The sequence below is a fragment of the Salvia hispanica genome, chromosome 2 (genome assembly GCF_029641045.1).
Source record: "Salvia hispanica isolate PSC_SH4W2 chromosome 2, Shi_PSC_v1, whole genome shotgun sequence".
NCBI classification, from domain to species: Eukaryota; Viridiplantae; Streptophyta; class Magnoliopsida; order Lamiales; family Lamiaceae; genus Salvia; species Salvia hispanica.
This window is the reverse complement of record NC_142693.1, coordinates 12899989-12919672: the sequence shown is the minus strand read 5'-3', so window position 1 is coordinate 12919672 and position 19684 is coordinate 12899989. Positions and strand designations below refer to the sequence as shown.

The window sequence follows — 19684 nt, the reverse complement described above, 5'->3', positions numbered from 1 at the left end:
TTTCATAATTCATTATCATGATGACATTTTTGGTAGTGAAATTCAACAGATGAGAATGACTTGTATTGTTGCTTTACAGAATAACATCAAATAACATCTCGATAAACCGAAGTTGATATTGTCTCTGAGAGATATTTGCTCAAGTTTTTACTGAACAAAATTTTATCTGATCGAATTTATTCCACCACAATATACATAAGACAACTTTAGATTTCTTATCACCCTTTAAGAAAAATAATTAAGTCGATCTAGCTACAAAGTCAATCAAATAATGGATATAAATTAATTTAAACTGGAGAAATAAATTAAATTAAAAAGAAGTCCATATAATGTGTTCTGGATTTAAATGGTAAATCAATATTAATTGTCATTAATTAATTGAGCCGATTTAGTTAAGCAGTATTATATTAGTATTATATTAGAATAAGGCATATCCAAATCTACTTGGATCCCTTACAAAATTTATTAAATAAGTAATGTCCACGCAGGGATGTCACTGCAGCTAGCATGGAATTCGCGGGTTAGCTCGAGTAGCTCGCTAAATTTAGAGGGTTAGGATTTGAAATTTTTAGCCCAATAAAATTATAATTCGATTAGCCAGCAACCCGAATAGGCTAACCAAAAACCTGGTGGGTTGGCCCGAAAACCCGATAAAATTTCTATTGTTCTATTGGTTTGACTCCTAATTGACACTTTATTGTTTATTTTTATAATAAAAATAACTAAAAAATAACCTTCAATTTTGTACTCCCTCCGTTCCATGTTAATTAAGTCATTTTTCCATTTTGGAAAATTTCAATATAATTAAACCATCTGTTACTTTATTCACCATCCATTTAATACAATATTCTTAAATTTCGTGACGAAAGAAATGTCACAATTAACAAGGAACGGATTCACATAAAAAAATTAAAATTTTTAAATATACTTAAAAATTTCTCAAAATATATTTAAGTTTTACTTATTTATACAAATCATAAAATTAGTATTGATCATGTTCATTTTTAAGCATATAGTATCTTAAATTCATCATAATAATGTTTTACCTCCTATATAACTAGTTTTCATCATTATATATTAGATTGATTTTATGCTAATTTTATTAGTAGTATCTCGATTATCTCGCTGGGCTAGTCCGAAACCTGAACCTTTAAGGTTAGGAATGAACTTTTATAATCCTATACAACCCGATGAGTGCGTACCCGAATGACCCGCAACCCGAGCAGGGTTGGCTAAAAAACTGTTGGGTTGACCCGATTGACATCCCTATGCGGGACGAGGCCCATTCAGTCCCCTCACCTCAGCCTCTTTGATGGTACGCGGCCCGAACCACCCCACCCACTCACACCCCCGTCGACCCCTACCCCCGATGTAGGTGATTGGGGTGCATATATTAGAAATAACTAGCAATTTGGGGTTCATTGGTTAGTTTCGAATCGTACATTTATTAAACAGATATACTGAAATTATGATAAAGATTCAATATATAACGAATAATTTTATTTTATTTTGTAATCTTGAGTTGGTTTTATGATGAAATTAATGAGAATAACCTTAAAAAGCCACAAAGTTAACCTCGTAGTACTAAACAATTACTACTATAAATGGAGATGCAAGTGAAGATCTCATATACTCATCTGGCCAACAAAAATTGACACTGAAGGCCTATCTATAGAAACATTTTTTCACAATATTTTCTTGAAAATCCAACCGAGATCAACCTCGTTGATTCCTTTTCCCCAGAATCGAATTTGCTGATCACATATTAGATTCCTCACCACAAAACATTTTTCTTTGTAAGTTCAATCACATTCTCTCTCGCACACATACACCAACTCACAAAAGATTATAGTGTATGAAATCTTTGACTTTAAATTAATCTTTTTGTTTGTAAATTTTCAGATTTTCTATATTGGATTGTCCCAGTTAGAAAACTGAGGTTTAAGAAGAAGATATGTTTTCTCTCCCGAGTTTCTATGAACTCGGGACCTGTTCGGATTCATACGATGTTGTCGGAATGCTGAGTTCCCCGACAAACTCCGACAATCCAAACCTCAGCCCAAGATCCATGGCCGAAGCCAAAGCCGTCGCCGCCAGCATCAGCCACAAGGAAGCCGAGCGCCGCCGCCGCAAGCGCATTAACGGCCACATCGCCACCCTCAAATCCATCCTCCCCAACACTATCAAGGTACAATTAAAAAAATAATACTACATCCGTTTCATTTCATAAAGCTGAATTTCCTTTTTCGTCCATCTCATAGAAATTGTACATATCCATTTATAGAATACTTTATCATTTATAGACCCCACCGTTCATTACATTGTTTCAACTTCTTTTTTGTAATTCTCTCTTACTTTACCAATTGTGCAGACAGACAAGGCCTCCCTTCTGGGAGAAGCCGTGCGGCGCGTGAAGGAGCTGAAGAAGACGGCGGCAGCGCAAGAGGATTACCCGAGCGAGGCGGACGAGCTGAAGCTGTCGCAATGCGAGAGCACGGGGCTGGTAAAGGCGGCATTGTCGTGCGACGACAGGCCGGAGATAATCGTGGACATGATACAAGCGCTGAAGGCGGCCGAGGCGAAGGTGGTGAGGGCGGAGATGGCGACCGTAGGAGGGCGGACGAAGAGCGTGCTGTGGGTGAGAGTCGGGGCCCAAAACGACGCCGGATTAGGGGGGTTGAGGAGGGCGCTGAAAATGGTCATGGACAAGTCGACGAGTTCGGAGCAGTGTTTGCCGGGGAGCAAACGCCCACGTTACTATCATTTGTGAAGTTTTGTTCCTTTTTCGAAGGGACCACGGCTTGGACATGTTGCTATCATGGATTTGAACCAACATCCTATTCCTATACAAAACAATTCTGCTTTCTCTTTTTTTTTTTTTTTTTTTTTTTTTTGAATTAGAATAATATTAGTAGTGATTTTGTTTTTGAATTATGTTAATCGTGTGTAATTAATTAATTACTACTATAAAGTATAAACATATGACATCTATTTATGGAAATTGATTCTGTGATAGTGAGATTCCTTGATTCATTGCTGGGGATTTTTTGGATACTATCTGGGATTGCTATGAGTACTATGTTTGTATGTACATTTGCATGTTTTGGTGAAATAAAATGGGCCATGAATCTTTATGTGTGTTTTGTATTTTTTGGTGAAAATTAATGCATTGCAATGATAAATTGATCATACGCGATTCTGAACTTTAATGTGATTGATGTTTCATCACTACAGAATATTCGGGTAGTTAATATATTTAGTGGTGTATTAATTTGATTTTATTTTGTAGTACTAGTATTTAATTAATACCACGTGTGATCATAATTGGGAATAAGGTGGCTGCGCCACTTTCAAAGCACCGACTACTGACTTGCATTTGTTATCCGGTTGAAAATTGGGCTCAGCCCACATTTGTGGGCTGGTATTTACGGCTCTTGCTATTCACATTTATTATTTTATTCATAGTCAAATAGAGAACACAATTAATATTATTTTAATTTGTGATAATTGACGACAGCGAATTGGACAAAACTCACCGAACCAAAATCTTAATTTTAGATATGCGAGAGATTATATTATTTTAAGAAATGGATGAGATGATACTCGATCAATATACATTTATTAGCGTCAAATATAATATTAATTCCATGAACAGATTCTTTTATAATGGATTATATACGCACGATATTGATAATTTATTTTCAAAATACCATATCAGTATTATATTTAGCACATTATTAAATAAATTAGTGCAATGCAATATCGTAACTTAAAACTATAGTTTATATTTAAGATATTATTTGATTTTTTTTTTTACTTTTTATGTCATTTTAACATTTTTTCTGCCTTTTCAGATCAATCATTTACAATATTTTTCTTCATTTTTTTTTATAATTTCGTTCATTCTAATATTTTTTCTCATAGAATTGTCCTCATCGATCTATGTCTAGGGATGAAAATGATATTGAACTATTTTGCCAAAAAATAATACACTCTTCATCACATAAAAATATAAATTTGTGAAAGAGCATGAATTTGAATGTATAAATTAATTATAACGTAAGAGAAGAAACGAGAAAAAAATAATGAAGTATTGTTAATAGATAATCAGTTCTATATTATTAATAGTGTTAAACAGGCTCAAATATGTAATTTAGAAACTTCATATTTTTAATGAATGAACTTAAAAAGGAGACAGTTCATATTTTTAAAATAGAGAAACAGTAATAGAAAAAAATAGTGCAGCAGGAGCTTAATCTTCTTCACTTTCTACGGGTGTGTCCAACGTGGGTTTGACTGTTTGAGGTTCGCTATAAGTTTTTAAAAAAGTGAGCAATTTAAGTACTATAAATAAATAAATAAATAAATAAATAAATTAATTAATATTTTCATTTTTAGGGAACAGTAGAAATATAGGTCATATACAAACATATGACATTCATTACCTACAAAGATTTTGTAGTTATAGCCCAAATGAGACGAGTATAAAGACAAATGAGGCAAAGCTACAAAACTTTATAATCATGCATATACATAGGCAATATTTAAACTTTTAAACTTGACACTTAAAAAAAATATTTTACCCTCCACTCATTTTTATTAGAGCATTCACAATAGGAAAGAGTCCTTCCACGATCCTTCCAAAAATTCCGTTCGCCACATTATTTTAATCCTTCAAAACAACCCTTCAATTTTAATTCATTTTAATTATTGGTGTTTATCAAATATTAAAAAAATAAAGTGCAATGAGTTGTATATATACAGTTGAAAATAATTTTTTTAAAAAAAAAAAAAAAAAAAAAATTCAGGATGGCTTGGCAGTTGGTGCACAATAGGTGCCATCCCACCGCTTTCCCACTCTCAGCCTAGCATGTGCTCTCCCGCGATAGCCCTCCCGCGGTGGAAAGGCTCCTTATTGCTAGTCCGAAAAAAGTGATAAAACTTCACAAGGACCCTGAAACGTGCGTAAGGTATAGACTAACAACCACAAATGATATTTGGAAAGTTTAAGTATCGTAAATGTGCATCAGTGAAACTAAAGGTCCTAAATTTGTTAGTTCACAGTATATAATAACTGAAACATACGTTTGGATTTCATTGGATGATTGATTATAAAGTTATGAGTAATTAGGTTGATTAGTACTTTTCTACATAGTGGAAAAATAATTAAATCAAACATGAACTTGAATCAATGAATATATTATTTTGGCTAAATGCCTTGTGAAATGCTTTGAATCCATAGTTTCCTACGCTACTTGCTGCCCGACGGAAGGTCTCCGCGCACAGCCGGAACGTATATCTGATCTGTATAGTAGTCGTTGCCCGACGGGTTGGAACCCGCGCACAGCCGCCCAGATCCTTATCTCCGCTGACCCTCACGGGCGTCGGATTGTCTTTATCTTGTTATTGTCCGATTTATCTGATCATTAGGGATTTAGGTCCTTAACACAATATTACAACAAAATTCAGTATATGATAAAATTTTCGTAATACTCGAACCTTGCCAATAATTCAAATTATTAAGTTTAAAAAATGCTTCCAGCTTGCATAGTGTTTGGAATTCAATTAATTGAGTAAGTCATGAACTTATTTATATAGTACTAATAGTAATAGATTTTGTGGCTTAATACTAGTATGTAATTATAGCTCATGCTCTAATATGACAAGGGCCATATGCACATCCGAAATTTATTCATAGATCTTTCAAACTTGTTACCATGCAATTATTTAATCATTTAATAGATCACATTGATGATCCAAACATGGCATTCTACTACATCGGAAAATATTCAATCAATTATTAATTTCTTCGGAGCTTCCTTTGTTGTCTTTCCCACCACCACCATAGCCGCCGCCGCCGCCACCACCACCACCACCACCACCACCACCTCCTCCTCCTATCCCCCCGCCACCGCCACCACCACCTCCTCCTCCTCCACCCTTCCCTCCGCCTTTTCCACCACCACATCCGCCGCCTTTCCCTCCACCTTTACCTCCGTCATGCCCACCGCCACCTTTTCCACCACCATGCCCACCACCACCGTGTCCACCACTTCCCTTGCCTCCGCCTTTTCCACCATCGTGGCAGCCACCACCGCCGCCCTTGCCTCCGCCTTTTCCACCATCGTGGCTGCCACCACCGCTGCCTTTGCCTCCGCCTTTCCCACCACCACATTCACCACCTCCTTTTCCTCCACCTTGCCCACCACCATGGCCGCCACCACCATATTCACCGCCACCTTCCCCGCCACCTTTCCCTCCACCTTGCCCACCACCTTCTCCGCCGCCTTCCCCACCACCTTGCCCTCCACCGCCATATTCTCCACCACCACCATCTGTGGCATCGTGCTCTAGAAGCGCCGCTTCATCATCAGCTGCATTTTAGCAACCAAGCATTTAGATATACAAAATAAATCATGTATTTGAATCATAATATAGTACCCCCTCCCTACTTTTCTTTTTAGTTTGTCTCACACGAGATTTCACATTTTTTTTTTTTTTTTAAAGTTCTCTCTCACATTAATATAAATATATTATTTTCTCTTTCCACTTAATATATCAAACAATACCTCTTAAAATTTCATGTCAATCCCCAAGTGTGACATCTAAGGAGTAAAAACAATTTGATTCATACTATGTCAAAATAAACACTAAATTAGTTCGATCCATCTTTCACTAAAACTAAACACCCATTAATAGAAAAATAACACACCAGAACTCCTGCAACACCACCTCGTACACCGGCCGCGGCGAAAACCACCGCAACACCTTCGGATTCGCCCACCACGGCAGAACCCACCCCTACGTTGGTTGGGTTCCAAGACCTCATCACCTATGCATAAACCAAACAACCAAATCTCAACATGCATGTACATAAAAAGAAATACACCATTCTTCAATACATAAGTAGCAATTTAACTGAACCTCACCTTGATGCTCAACCTCTGATTCCACAGCTACTATAGAGCACGCAAGGAGAAAAAGAACAAACAAAACAAAACCTTTAAGCTTCATTTTAGTGAAATGTTTTTACGATACAATAATGTAATGATCCTACACACTCAATTTATAGATGCATGTTACGTCACACCTCAACCGTTTTTTAAAATTTTTGTTATCAATAATAAATTTGTACTCTGTATTTGTTTATGATTTCATTCAATACGCTGTGTATTATACATCTACACGTAGCATAAGTTGGTTACATTAATTAGGGATAATAGCCATTTCAATTATGAAGCTTGATTAAATTATGGTCAATCCCATGATATTTGAAATTTGAATATTACTAAATCACAAAGTTTAAATTTTTCTTGATTGTCTCATCCAGAAAACGAAAAACAAAAATATTTCAATAAAATAGGAAGAGAAATAAGAAAATAAAGAAATAAAATATATTTAATTTAATGAAACATATCGTTTTAAACATCATTAAAAGATGACATTTTGTGCGTGGATGAGACAATTAAAGAAAATAAAATTTCTTAATTTAGTTTTCCAATTATAAAGATCACGAGTTGAAATAGTACTAAAATTTAACCAAATTTTAAAATTTAAATGACTATTAGTCTTATTAATTAAATTCGAGATGTAATTAATAGGAATATGAAGTTGAGGTCAGCAGCGACAGCATTTATGATAGGTGGCTGGCTAGAGAAAAATAGTACCACTCCACATCTCTTTATCTTTGTAATTTTGTGTTTAGTCTTTGTGTAAGGATGTGTATTACGTTATATATTTGACTATACGTTTAAATCTTTACATGCAAAATCTATTTTAAAATTCTCTAGAATTTGTGTATGGAAGAGAAAATCTATAGGATGGGTGATGATATATGCTTTTGTGTTGAAAAATGGAAATGAATGGTAAACGTACAGATGCTCTACTATCTGAGCTACATACCCCTAAACAAATATAATTCGTAAAGGTGGTTAATTTATCTAAATTAAATATATATCTATAGTGTTGTTTTTCATTTTAATACTAATTATAAAATACTAATAATTTCCATCAGCAGGAGTTATTGTAGATGAACGTCACAAGCTAACGATGATACATGCACTGCACCGTAGAGATAATTGTTTCAATGTATTCTTGTATTTTTGTGTTGATTCTTCCTCTCATGGAAATGATTACGATAAAGTGGTTTAACAAATTTACAAATGAAAATTCCATATTGAATTCTCCACATTCGTCATAATTTGTGTGAGGTCTAAGAAAATTGACTAAGGCAACTGGAGTACTATCTATATATACAAAAACTTGGTGGGTTAATTTTAAATTGACATTGATTTGTTAGATATTTTCCCAAATTAAATTAAGCTCACGAGTTTTATCATAAAATAGAAAGTACAATAACACCAATTCAGTTAGATTGAGGCAGGCTGGCATGCCATGGGTCGGATCTTGGTTGAATATACTAAGATCTATTTTAATTTAATTGGGTGCATGCTTATCATGATAAGAGTAACTTACACTGACACAATAAGATGCAACTAATATGAAGTAGTATGAATGAAACTTCAAATATTATTACCTCCGTCCTTGAAAAATAGTAGAAATTTTTAAAACGGTATGAGTTTTAATGCGCAATTAACAAAGTAAGAGAGAAGAATTAATAAAGTAAGAAAGAAGAAAAAAAAATGGATAAAGTAAGAGATAAGAAGAGAAAAAATAGTGTTAGTGGATTGTGAGGTCTACGTTCTAAAATAGAAAATTTGGAAAGTTTCTATTTTTAAATGACGGCCCAAAATGTATTTAGTTTCTATTTTTAAGCGATGGAGATAGTAAGTATATGTAATTATAAAAAATGAATTTTTTTTTCTCGAAACAACACGGAGAAAGAATGTCATGGGGGAACTATTTAAATTATTTGTCAAACTAATGTTAAATTTTTTTACATTAACTGAAATAAGCTTTCTATTCTTAATATTATGTTTGAGAACTTCTGAACCCATACTATATAAATTGGTCAAAATATGTGATTTCGTGAAAATGACGGTCAAGAGTACACTTTGACTGGATCAGTAAGTTAAAGCATACTTATTAATTAACAGTTTAGCCTAATTAATTAAGTACTTAAATCTTTTTTTGTTCTCAAATATTTTCCATATATAATTAGTTTTTTGGCCCTCCACGATCCACATTAAATATTATTCTGTACTTTTTATCCTAAATATGTTACAACCTTAGCGTTAAAATTAAAGGAGGAGGAGTTATCGATCAGACATTTACTTGGTGATACAAGATAACAAAGTTTCATAATAACTTCACTAAATCACATACACCTGAATTAAAGTTTAACATACCGTATTTCGATTCTCATCAGAGTTTAGGAAATAGAGTTAACATGAGAAACTAAATAGTGCACAATGGAAAAATAAAATCGAACACTACTATTTTATTAAAGACTTATCTTTCGAGAGTTTGTTGGGACTCTTGTCGGACTTTCTAGTGACTCTTTTACTTGGTAGCCTGACTCCTATAATCTCAATGGTATGTTGAGTTCGCATGATATATATGAACCCAATAGCCCAATGGGTTCCCTCTGGTCTTCGGTGGTGTTTCAATGGTCCGATGAGTTCACATGGTGCGAACCCAGCGGCCTACTAGAAGGCTTCTAGACCCCGACAATTTTCTACCTTTTTGTTGTCTTGGCTTCAAACTATGTCCTTTTGTTTCTCATTCAGGAAATCGGATGCATGACTAGTATCCGAATCAAATTAGGAATTGTTCTTTCTTTTGTGTGTTCAAGTCTTTGTCATTTCGATCTCGTCAGTCAGGTCAAAACTCTCAAACTAAAAAAAAGGTTTCTGTTTAATTGTATATATGTTTAGGGTTTTTATATTATGTGAAATTCAATTGCATATTCGCAGTAAATTACAATAACCAAGTCTTCCTGTTCCCTTTGGTGTTAGCTTTAGAAGAGAAACCACCCCTTTTAACAAGTAATCTTAAAAGCGGTATGTATCAAAATGGAAAGAGCTAGTAGTGAGAGAAAATAGTGATTTCATATAAGTCATTGCAGAGGCAAAACACAAGTGAAGTACAGGTCTCGTATAAGAAGACCTTAATTCCACGACAAGTAGTTATTCGAACTTACAACCATGCATAATTTATTCCAATTACAACATATACATCCAAACATGGCCTTCCTACTATCTCCCAAACTCTTTATTAATTAGTTCTTCGTCTCTTCATTGCCTTCCACACCACCACCTTTTCCACCGCCGCCACCTTTTCCACCGCCGCCACCTTTTCCGCCACCACCTTTTCCACCACCTCCATGTCCTCCACCGCCTCCACCTTTTCCACCACCACCATGTCCTCCTCCGTCACCACCTTTTCCACCGCCACCATGACCACCACCGCCATGTCCACCACCACCGCCATGTCCTCCACCTCCGCCATGTCCACCACCACCACCATGTCCTCCACCTCCGCCATGTCCATCGCCGCCGCCATTGAGAGTGGTGTCCTCTACAGAGTAAGCCTCCTCCGCTTCAGTAGCTGCATTACCTATAATTTTTTAAAATTAAAATTCGAGTACAATTTTTGTATATTAAAATCCATCAAAAAACCGGTAATTTGGTAATCTTCTTAGCAAAAATAAAATGTTTGGTAAGTAGAGGTTAAGTAGTCCTACCGGAGGGGCTGCAACACCATCGTCTGCAGCTGCCGCCATACCAACCGCCGCAGCAGCGCCGGTAGCGGCAGTAACCACCGCCACGTTGGTTGATCTCTTTTGGCTCATCGCCTTTAAACACAAAGTTTTAAAATCAGTGAAATATAATGCAATAGTTATAAGAGATGGACAATTGGAAAGATATATAAATATACCTTGTGTACCAAGTTGGGATTCATCAGCTAAAGCTGCGGTTGCAGCAAAGACAAGAAGAAGAAACAACGCCAAACCTTTAGAAAACTTCATGTTTTTTGTGGTGTGAAGAATGATGGTAGAGAATGGAATGTATTTATAGTTGCATGGAAGAACTAGACGACAATAAGATGATGACCTCATCACTCACCTTTCAGATAAATCTTTGAATTCTTTCTTGATTTTTCTGCATTCTTTTCCTATAGTCTTATCAACTTGGGTTTCTAAATACTCATATACTACTAATGACTAAATACTATATACTCCTTTATAATTTTTTCGATGAACAAAAGACACTTATCCTTTTTTTTATATCACATGTGTACCGAATTCGCTTCGGTGAAATTCCTGCTCGATCATATTGCAAATTAAGGCTGAAAATCTGCCAGCGGGTAGCGGAATTTAAATTCGTGACCTCAAGATCACCATAGCTCCGCGCTACGATCCGTTGATAACAAAAGACACCTTTTAATTAGGCACCAATTTTTAAAAATTACTTTATCTTATAAACAAAATAGTGTGTATAATTAAAAGACAATTTGCTACCAATTTTAAAAATTATTTAATCTCATAAACAAAATAGGTGAAAATTTAATAAGAGTGTTATTTCCATTTTTAACTTTATAGTAAATGTGAGAGTAATGAATTAGTGAATGACGAGATCTACAAACTTATACTTTCTCTGTTCTCTAAAAATAGAAATTATTAGTTATTACCTTTTTGGTCTGTCCAATAGAAAGTTTTCGTTTAAGAATTTTTTTTTTCTCTCTAATGAGATGAGACCCATTTTTCACTAACACAGTTTTCTTTTATAAGTATTCCTCTTACTTTACCAATTTTGTATTAAAATATGTTATATTTCAAAAGTTTTTATTTATAGAAAATGAAGAGAGTAACTAACTTTATAGTAAAATAGGAGGGTAATGAATTAGTGGATAGTGGATCTACTTATAAAAAAAATTAATTAAGTGTGTATTAGTGGACATTCAAAAATGGCAAAATGCACCATTTATTTGTTGGCGTAGGGAGTGCTATATATAAGCAAAATATTCCATGAAATTCAATTTATTGCTTCAAGTTCATTGCCATATGTGAACAAAAAGATAAAATCAACAGCCATTAGTATACTAAAAGTTGTGGAGTCAAATAAATGCTTTTAATTTTGTCATATTTTAAATAATTTCGCAAATAATGTGCAAGTATGCAAGTATGCAACTAAGTACAATGTACAATCGTCTCTCTTTCTCGATCAATTTCTTCGATCCTCTTTTTCTTTCTTCATTTTCCTTTACCATTTTATCGATATTCTATAATTTCTTTCTTAACATTTACTTCAATAGATTATTAACACAGATCACGCCTTCATTGAAAGAGGAAAAATGATGGAATAAGAAATATTGGAGTGGAACACGACACCAATTTCTTACAAACAAACGAAAAGTAAAAAACAAATCGATATTTGCAAAAATATAATCTTTCTCCAAATGGGAAAACAAAATATAGATTTCAAATCTAAGAGAGAAAAAAATTTGGATTTGTCGCCGACAGAAATACGCGGAAAATAAGGAAAAAATCTTTTTAGGAAATCTACACTCACACATTCATTTTCGTGTCGTGGCACCATCTTGTGATGTAACGTAAGCAGAGCATAGAAAAATTAGATTATAGATAACTTATTTAATAAATAATTAAATATGTTTTCGTCACAGTAGCCAAAATTACCACTTCCAAAGCTTCCTTATAATTAAGTACCTTTCACCTAAAGTTAGATAATTAGATTAAATTGAAAATATTATAGAAGTCATAAATTTAATCTTAACAATTACTAGTACTACAAAATTTTCGAATAAGTGACCAAACATATTTATAAAGAAATGTGTCTCATGCAAATCACGAATTATAATTTCATAACTATATAATACAACCAATATGTCCTCTAGAAATGACTTGCTATATAAATGTGCAAAGCTAGTCAAATTGGAAATAATATTTTATTGCAGCTAAATGAACTTGCATAAGTCGATGTGCCTGTTTTTAGCAAAGTTAGTCAAGGTGGATATTGTATTTTATTTCCAGTGCAAGACACTTTTAGTTACAAATTATCTACTGTTTGTGACACTCATTTTTGCACTTCCAGGAAATATGACATGTGTCTACTTCTCTGTTGAATTTGTTGAATCTTCTAATGTTATGTTTTATCCTATCTTTTCATTCCATAAAATATTTTTCCTTCCTTGCCCTATTTGAAGTCTTCAAGTGTTGCTTTTCATTACTCTTGAAAAGAATTGGGATTGACTGTAATTTACAATTTGAATTTTGAGGTAACACACAATTTATTACTCCCTCCGTCTCGCTTTAGAAGTCCCGGTTGATCAATTTTGGGCGTCCCGCTTTAGGAGTCCCGGTTGAAATAATTAATAAAAAATGTCTACAAAGTTTTAAAAATACTAAAAGTGGATCCCAACATCCACTACAACTAATAAAAAAGTGTTAAAAGTGGGTCACAATATCTGCTACAACATTTATTTATTGGACCCTCAATTAAAAGTGGATCCCAACATCCACTACAATATTTATTTATTACACACTCAAATATTTTTTTCTTAAAACATGTGTCCGACTCAACCGGAACTCCTAAAGCGGGACGGAGGGAATAGTAATATTGAGCAATTTTTTTATGTTCTACTGTTGTATATGGCAATACTTATCTATTTATATGATAATTTTTTGAATGAATTCAAACAAAACGGTAGGTACAAATCTATGTTTTGTGTAGTGTGTTTATTTGTACATTGCCAAAGAAAGATGATTGAACAACTAATTCCTTAAAAAAGCTAACCTTGATAGTTGATAATGGCGATTGAAAATATTACCTGGCCTAAATGGACTGATTGGGCTAATGTAGTTTGGGCTCAAATAAATTGTGCTGACCCATAGAGTCTAGAGTTTTGAAATATGAACATATTTAGTTTGTAGACTTTAAAATAGCATTAGACATCCTTAAAATTAGGGCTAGCACATTCTTGGTATCACATTCATTCATTCATTCTTCTTCTTCTTCTAAATTACTCCGATTACTCTAAATTACTCCGATTAAGGAGGAAATGGTGAGGGAATAAAATATTTATCTTGGTATTGTCCTTCTATTCCTACTTTTAGGATTAATAGAAGGTGACATGTGCATGTATCCTACTGGAACTTTATTTTGGTATTGTCTTGTTTTAGAAAATTTATGAGATTCTCTTGAACTAATTAAAACCAAAGTTTTGATAACTTTTGTTAATTAATCAATAGATTAATTGCTTAGGCTTTTAATAAAGTCATGTGATTAAATTCCTCGTAATTAATTAATCCAGAGTGGATTAATCAAGAGATATTGATCTATAAAATAATAAACTTTGAAAAAATTCTTGTATTTTTCATGAACTTTAAATTTGGTTGAGAATATCACAAAATATACATTCTATTTGTTAGTATTTCCCTACCCAACTCAAATACACATATTTTCAATGAAAAAATTATTCTACTTGCACAACCACGAAATATTTATGATATTTTAAATCCTCTTTTAAAATTATGGCAAGTATGATAAAAAATTATAATAAAAAAAATCACGTATAAAAAAACTACGTTGATATAGTAGTGCCAAATATGAAATAAAAATAAAAATGCATATAAGTTAGTCAGATATGATTATTAACATGCCGTAGAAAATAATAAACAAAATGTAAATATGTGATGTTTTAGATTAATTTTAAATTCGCTGACATAACCAAAATTTGAGTAAAGTTTATAGTTTAAGTGACCAATCTCCCATTAATTAATAATATTCGAATGTTTATTTGAATTTACACCAAAGGTTTATTCTCATGGTGTTAAATAACTCGATGATGGACTTGAGGAATCTAAAGGCTCGTTAGTAATGAAATTAAATACTCCTAGTAGGGAGATCAATTAGTACTATTTAATTAACTCTATAGCATAATTATCTGAAAGAAATTGGAATGGGCTCATAGATTAGTATTTATACAGCCCAAACACATTATTTATTTTTAAAAGTTGGCCTACCTTAAAATTTCCTTATCCCAGAAACAATAAGTTAGGGCCCCACTTGTTTGGGAAACAAAAGAAAACACAAATCGGCCCAATATCTTAAAGAGAACAAAAACTCACTCTGATAATGATAAACCCACACACCAAAAAGCGCCTTATTTTCTCATCAGCTCTTACTCTACAAACTGGACAAGGAAAGTTAAATACCAAGTATAGTGTTTGAATTGGTAGATTGGCGCATTTAAAGGGCATTTAGTAGTCCAATCTAATGTTTGATGTATTGGTTAAATTTTCTGCGATAGGCACATTTAAAGAACATTTAGTGGTCCAATCTAGTGTTGATATGTTGGTTAAATTTTCTGTGCGACCCGTTTAATGGGCAAGGGCTCGTTAAATTAAGGCTGAAAAATGGTGTTTTATTATCATAGAAAATTGAATGATAATAATACGTGCAACACTATATCAATCTTAAATTACGTGGAATTTACTAATATAGTCCTCAGCCTTAGAAATATATAAAAAATCAAATGATAGTTTTGGAATTTCCTACTATAGTGTGACTTTAAATAACAAACCAAATATGTGATATCAAGGACTATAGATAACATACCATCGATTCAAACACAACAAATAAAAATGAAAAACCAAGAAAAGCATTTCTACAAAATGACTATGTTCTTATCTAAATGAAAGATAAACTTCAATTCAAACACACAATGTTAGAATAGAAACCAAGAGTAGTTGTGGTAGCTAACAAGAAAATCTGTATATTATCTTATCCAAATGCATCCCTTGGCAGACATAATCGAATTAGTTACGAAAGTAGTTAACTTGAATTTAATGTAATCATCTATCAAATAACTCACTTAGATGTGATCGAAGGAAGTGAAATGTATTGATCCTACTACCTTACTCATAAGTCTCAGTTTCTTAGTTTTGTAAAATATGGTTGATAATCTCGATCGCTGTTCTCGACTCTGGAGGCCATGGAAAACACAGATTTCTATGTCACACCAACAATCTTTCCCATAAAACATTTTTAATAATATAAAATCAGTGTCATGTACACAGATTTATCAATGTGATATGTTGTTAAATTTTGCTAAAATGACTCTAAGTTCATGATTTTAATGTTTAGACATATAGTCTTAGGGGATGTAACTAACTAATTTGATGTGTTACTGCTAACTAATCAATATTATTATATTAAAAATGTTAATACAGTTAATTAGCAAGTAACATATTAATTATTTAGCATTCTAACGCGACCGGTCTTATAATTTAAACTTGTGCACATCATATATAAAATAGAAAAGTAGGATTATCTATAGTTTACTCCTTATATATGTTACAGTTTTATCCCAACTTTCCCCAAATTCCTCCATAATCTACAATTTTCCCCAAATTCCTTCACCATCCAATCAATGGTGTTACGAAGTTGAATTTCAAGTACATATCTGACAAGATTGATGGAATAAAAGGGGATTACGAAGAAAGTTAAAAATAAACTAGAAGACTAAGTACGTTTACCATTATTTTAGCAATGATAATTATGATGGAAAGTTACCAATCAAATTTCATCTGGACTTTGTCTACTCCTTTTGCGTGCAGATATTGAAACATTTCATCATGATTTCCCAAAACCTTCCAAATACCAAGAAGTCGGTAAAATTTGGTCCACCAAAAATAAAACACATTACAATCATTGGTGTCACATTAATCCTTTATTTTTTTTTATAAAAAAAAGCAAGGATTTTTTGTGCAGTAACCTGTCCGTTTCCAAAGCTTTGAGTTTTGACTCAAAACAGCTTGTAAAAAAGATTATGCTCTTTTATTTAATTTGACTCCAAGTTTCTTCCTTGTTACAAATGAACTACAGTACTGTCATAATAAATTTTGCTTTTATTTACGTACCAAGATTGAAGTGATTGAGAATTTGATACGATCCCAAGTCGGTTTTACACGAAAGTGTGGAAAAGCATATAAGAGAGAGCCAATCATTTACCATTGACCATAGTTTCAGGTTAAACGCACTAAGGTTTCTTATCTTATATGTTTATCAATTTGGTGCAGTGAACATAGAAAATGGATAGCAAGAAGGGATGGTGGGCCCGTGGATTTGGGATTGCCACTCGGCATGTGCCTTTAAAATAAGGAATTAATTTATACGATCCACGTCACTTTCACACGAAAGAGCGAAATAGCATATAAGAGGGAGCCAATCAAGCCTTTACCTTTGATAATGGTTTTAGTTAAGTTAGTGCTTTATTTTAGAATTTGGAGAGGGTATAAAATTTGGCTCACTATTTGTGATGAAACATGAGAAATCTTTGACTGTGAGGTCATAGCCTAAATTATGTTGGCATTTGATTCTCTACTATGTCATTGATGAGCTTGTTTTGATGGCTGTTTCTGAGGTGCAGGAATCTTTCATCTTTTCTTGCATTTGAATAAAACTAAGATTTTGAAGAAATTTGAATATTTAGCGCCAAAGAAAAGTGGTATTGTATTGACTTGATTCTTTTCTCTTACACCGATTGCAATGTGAATGATGAGTCTTTGAACATAAAGATGCAAGCCTAAAACAAGTAAAAAGATGTGTAAAAAAATATCTATATTTTCGTGAATAATTGAGCTGTGAATTTTAATACTATTTCTTTATATATCTGGTCCCTGGTATATTTACTTTTAAATTAATTATTTAATAATATATATCCTACTTTTGAACTAATCAACTCTAATGATAATTTTTTATCTAATAAAAATTAAAAATGATAGTAGTTTTTTTTTTAAATAATTATATATTCTAATTTGATGTAATAAACTCTAGATAATAAGACAAACTCAACTAAAGCATATCAAATTAACATTAAAGAAAAATAATATTTTATGAATGTGGAACATGTAGTGATAGAAATAAATAGATCACTGAATCAATGTAGGGAAGGGGAGAGAGACTTGTTTATAATAATATTAGATTTGCCTTATTATTTCATCCTCCTACAAAAAATGCGTATTATATCATCATCATCATGTATTGATTTTTAACTATGTTTATAATATAACCATTGATTTATATTAATTTCTCCTCTTACTAAGTTGGATTATGAAAAAATAGGAGGGCCACCTTTACAATTCCATGCATGCATATAATTATAAATATATAGTACTATTTGATTAGTTAGTTTAATATTATTACACAAAGTGGGAGCAACAAGAACGTTGTATGATACACGTGACATGGGATGCTTGTTGTTTAAAGTTGTTTTTTTCAATATGTGGTCTAAGTAGAATTTTTTGGGTCTAACCCCTCAAATCTCAATCTTGTAAAGAGGCTTGTGATAAAGGTGAATATTTCATCTTTCTGTATGTGCACTGTGTGTCTGTGGAATGTGAAAAAAGGGTCAGAATTTTGATATGCCTTCAAAAGGGGACAAATATATACACCTTTACATCTCATGTTTCTCTCTAAATATTCAAAATCAGTATCCTAAGCTCTTTCATCTTGTTTCTTCCCATACCACATTTGATTTCTAATGTACATGTTACTCTGGATTAATTTAATTTTTGGGGTGTTTGAACAATAATTTAATGCGTGGAAGATTGTAGAAATTAAGGGTAGATTGAGATGAGATGAAATCAGTATATTTATATTGATATTAGGTTGATTTACTTCTGCGAAATATAAAATAAGAAGAAGTTGGTTTAGTTTATTACTACTACTATATTATAATGATTCATAACGGTAGTCTCCCCCATGTTCAGTGTAGCTTCGGTTCTGATTTATAGGCTGTAAATAGAATAAAAAATATCTATACAATCATACATTTATGTCCCAATGAGTTTATTAATATTGATTTATTATTATTAAATCGATATAATATGTCAATTTATATATATGTAGACTTTGTAAATTCGTACCCATAATTAAAAATATTTTGTATTTTAGTATCTTGCCATTTATGCTTTGCGAAAGCTAGATATATTTGATCTTTTAATTTCCTAATGTCATTACATTATCCTGCTTGATATGCACAAAATGAGGAGAAGAATATGCGTGAAGACAACAGTGATGTGTGTGGTTAATGTAGTAAATTAACATCAAACTGAGTTTGCACTTCACATGGTGCACGAAAAATATTACATGCATATCAAATTTAATAAAGTACTAATTTTTATGAAAAATTAAAATAGATTCCTTAGTTTTTATATGTGGTGATTCGAATTTCCAGCTTATTAATTAGAAGGTAAGTATCTTATTAAATTACACTTTTATGTGGCACAAAGGCATGGAAATGACTAAAGTAGAAAATGAGCTCACAATAGAACCATCACCAAAAAACCAATGATATCAAGATATAATAATAAATGTACTATCCAAAACTACTACAAAATGAAAGCAACAAATTAACATAAAGTAAATAGAAGCAAAAGAGCAACACACTTGAAGCCACCAACCTCAACCAATAGAGATGAGTGGTCTCAAAATAACTCTAAGCCGAAAAGAAGTTCCTATGACAACCAAAAAGTACACGAAGGTAAACAAAAACTAAATCATAGTCCAAGGCTTTGCTATTCGACAAATTTCAAAATATAGGTGTCATATACGATGCTAATCGGCAAATACTAGTGAATTTAAAATGAAAATGATTTAACTAATTTAACAGGGCGATACTTAAGATTAAGACATCGTCACATCTGACTGAAAGGGTGAAAGGGTACTGATATGCTCGGATTTTGTCCTGTTTTAAGGCT

General features: G+C 32.8%; 2 protein-coding genes across 2 annotated transcripts; one reads left to right on the top strand and one right to left on the bottom strand.

Annotated features, from left to right (window-relative positions):
• The first annotated feature begins 1631 nt into the window (after window positions 1-1631).
• On the top strand, window positions 1632-3134 carry LOC125216407 (transcription factor bHLH131-like protein). The gene is made up of 3 exons (XM_048118111.2): window positions 1632-1796; window positions 1903-2188; window positions 2372-3134. The coding sequence occupies exons 2-3, from the start codon at window positions 1955-1957 to the stop codon at window positions 2768-2770; spliced, it is 633 nt and encodes a 210-aa protein (XP_047974068.1). The 5' UTR covers window positions 1632-1796; window positions 1903-1954; the 3' UTR covers window positions 2771-3134.
• A 2659-nt stretch (window positions 3135-5793) lies between these two features.
• LOC125213011 (uncharacterized) lies at window positions 5794-10958 on the bottom strand. Its single transcript, XM_048113348.2, has 6 exons — window positions 10840-10958; window positions 10646-10756; window positions 10184-10518; window positions 6930-7026; window positions 6713-6832; window positions 5794-6374 (listed from the first exon to the last, which is right to left on the bottom strand). The coding sequence occupies exons 1-6, from the start codon at window positions 10928-10930 to the stop codon at window positions 5794-5796; spliced, it is 1335 nt and encodes a 444-aa protein (XP_047969305.2). The 5' UTR covers window positions 10931-10958.
• Between the last annotated feature and the right edge of the window lie 8726 nt (window positions 10959-19684).

Bases quoted from the DNA above. Each gene is read 5' to 3' on its own strand.
- LOC125216407 (XM_048118111.2), top strand. From the start codon at position 1,955: ATGTTTTCTCTCCCGAGTTTCTATGAACTCGGGACCTGTTCGGATTCA. The intron at 2,189-2,371 runs GTACAATTAAAA...CCAATTGTGCAG, and splicing joins TCCTCCCCAACACTATCAAG to ACAGACAAGGCCTCCCTTCT.
- LOC125213011 (XM_048113348.2), bottom strand. From the start codon at position 10,930: ATGAAGTTTTCTAAAGGTTTGGCGTTGTTTCTTCTTCTTGTCTTTGCT. The intron at 10,757-10,839 runs GTATATTTATAT...TTGTGTTTAAAG, and splicing joins ATCCCAACTTGGTACACAAG to GCGATGAGCCAAAAGAGATC. The intron at 7,027-10,183 runs TAATTAATAAAG...GTATCGTAAAAA, and splicing joins GCAATGAAGAGACGAAGAAC to CATTTCACTAAAATGAAGCT.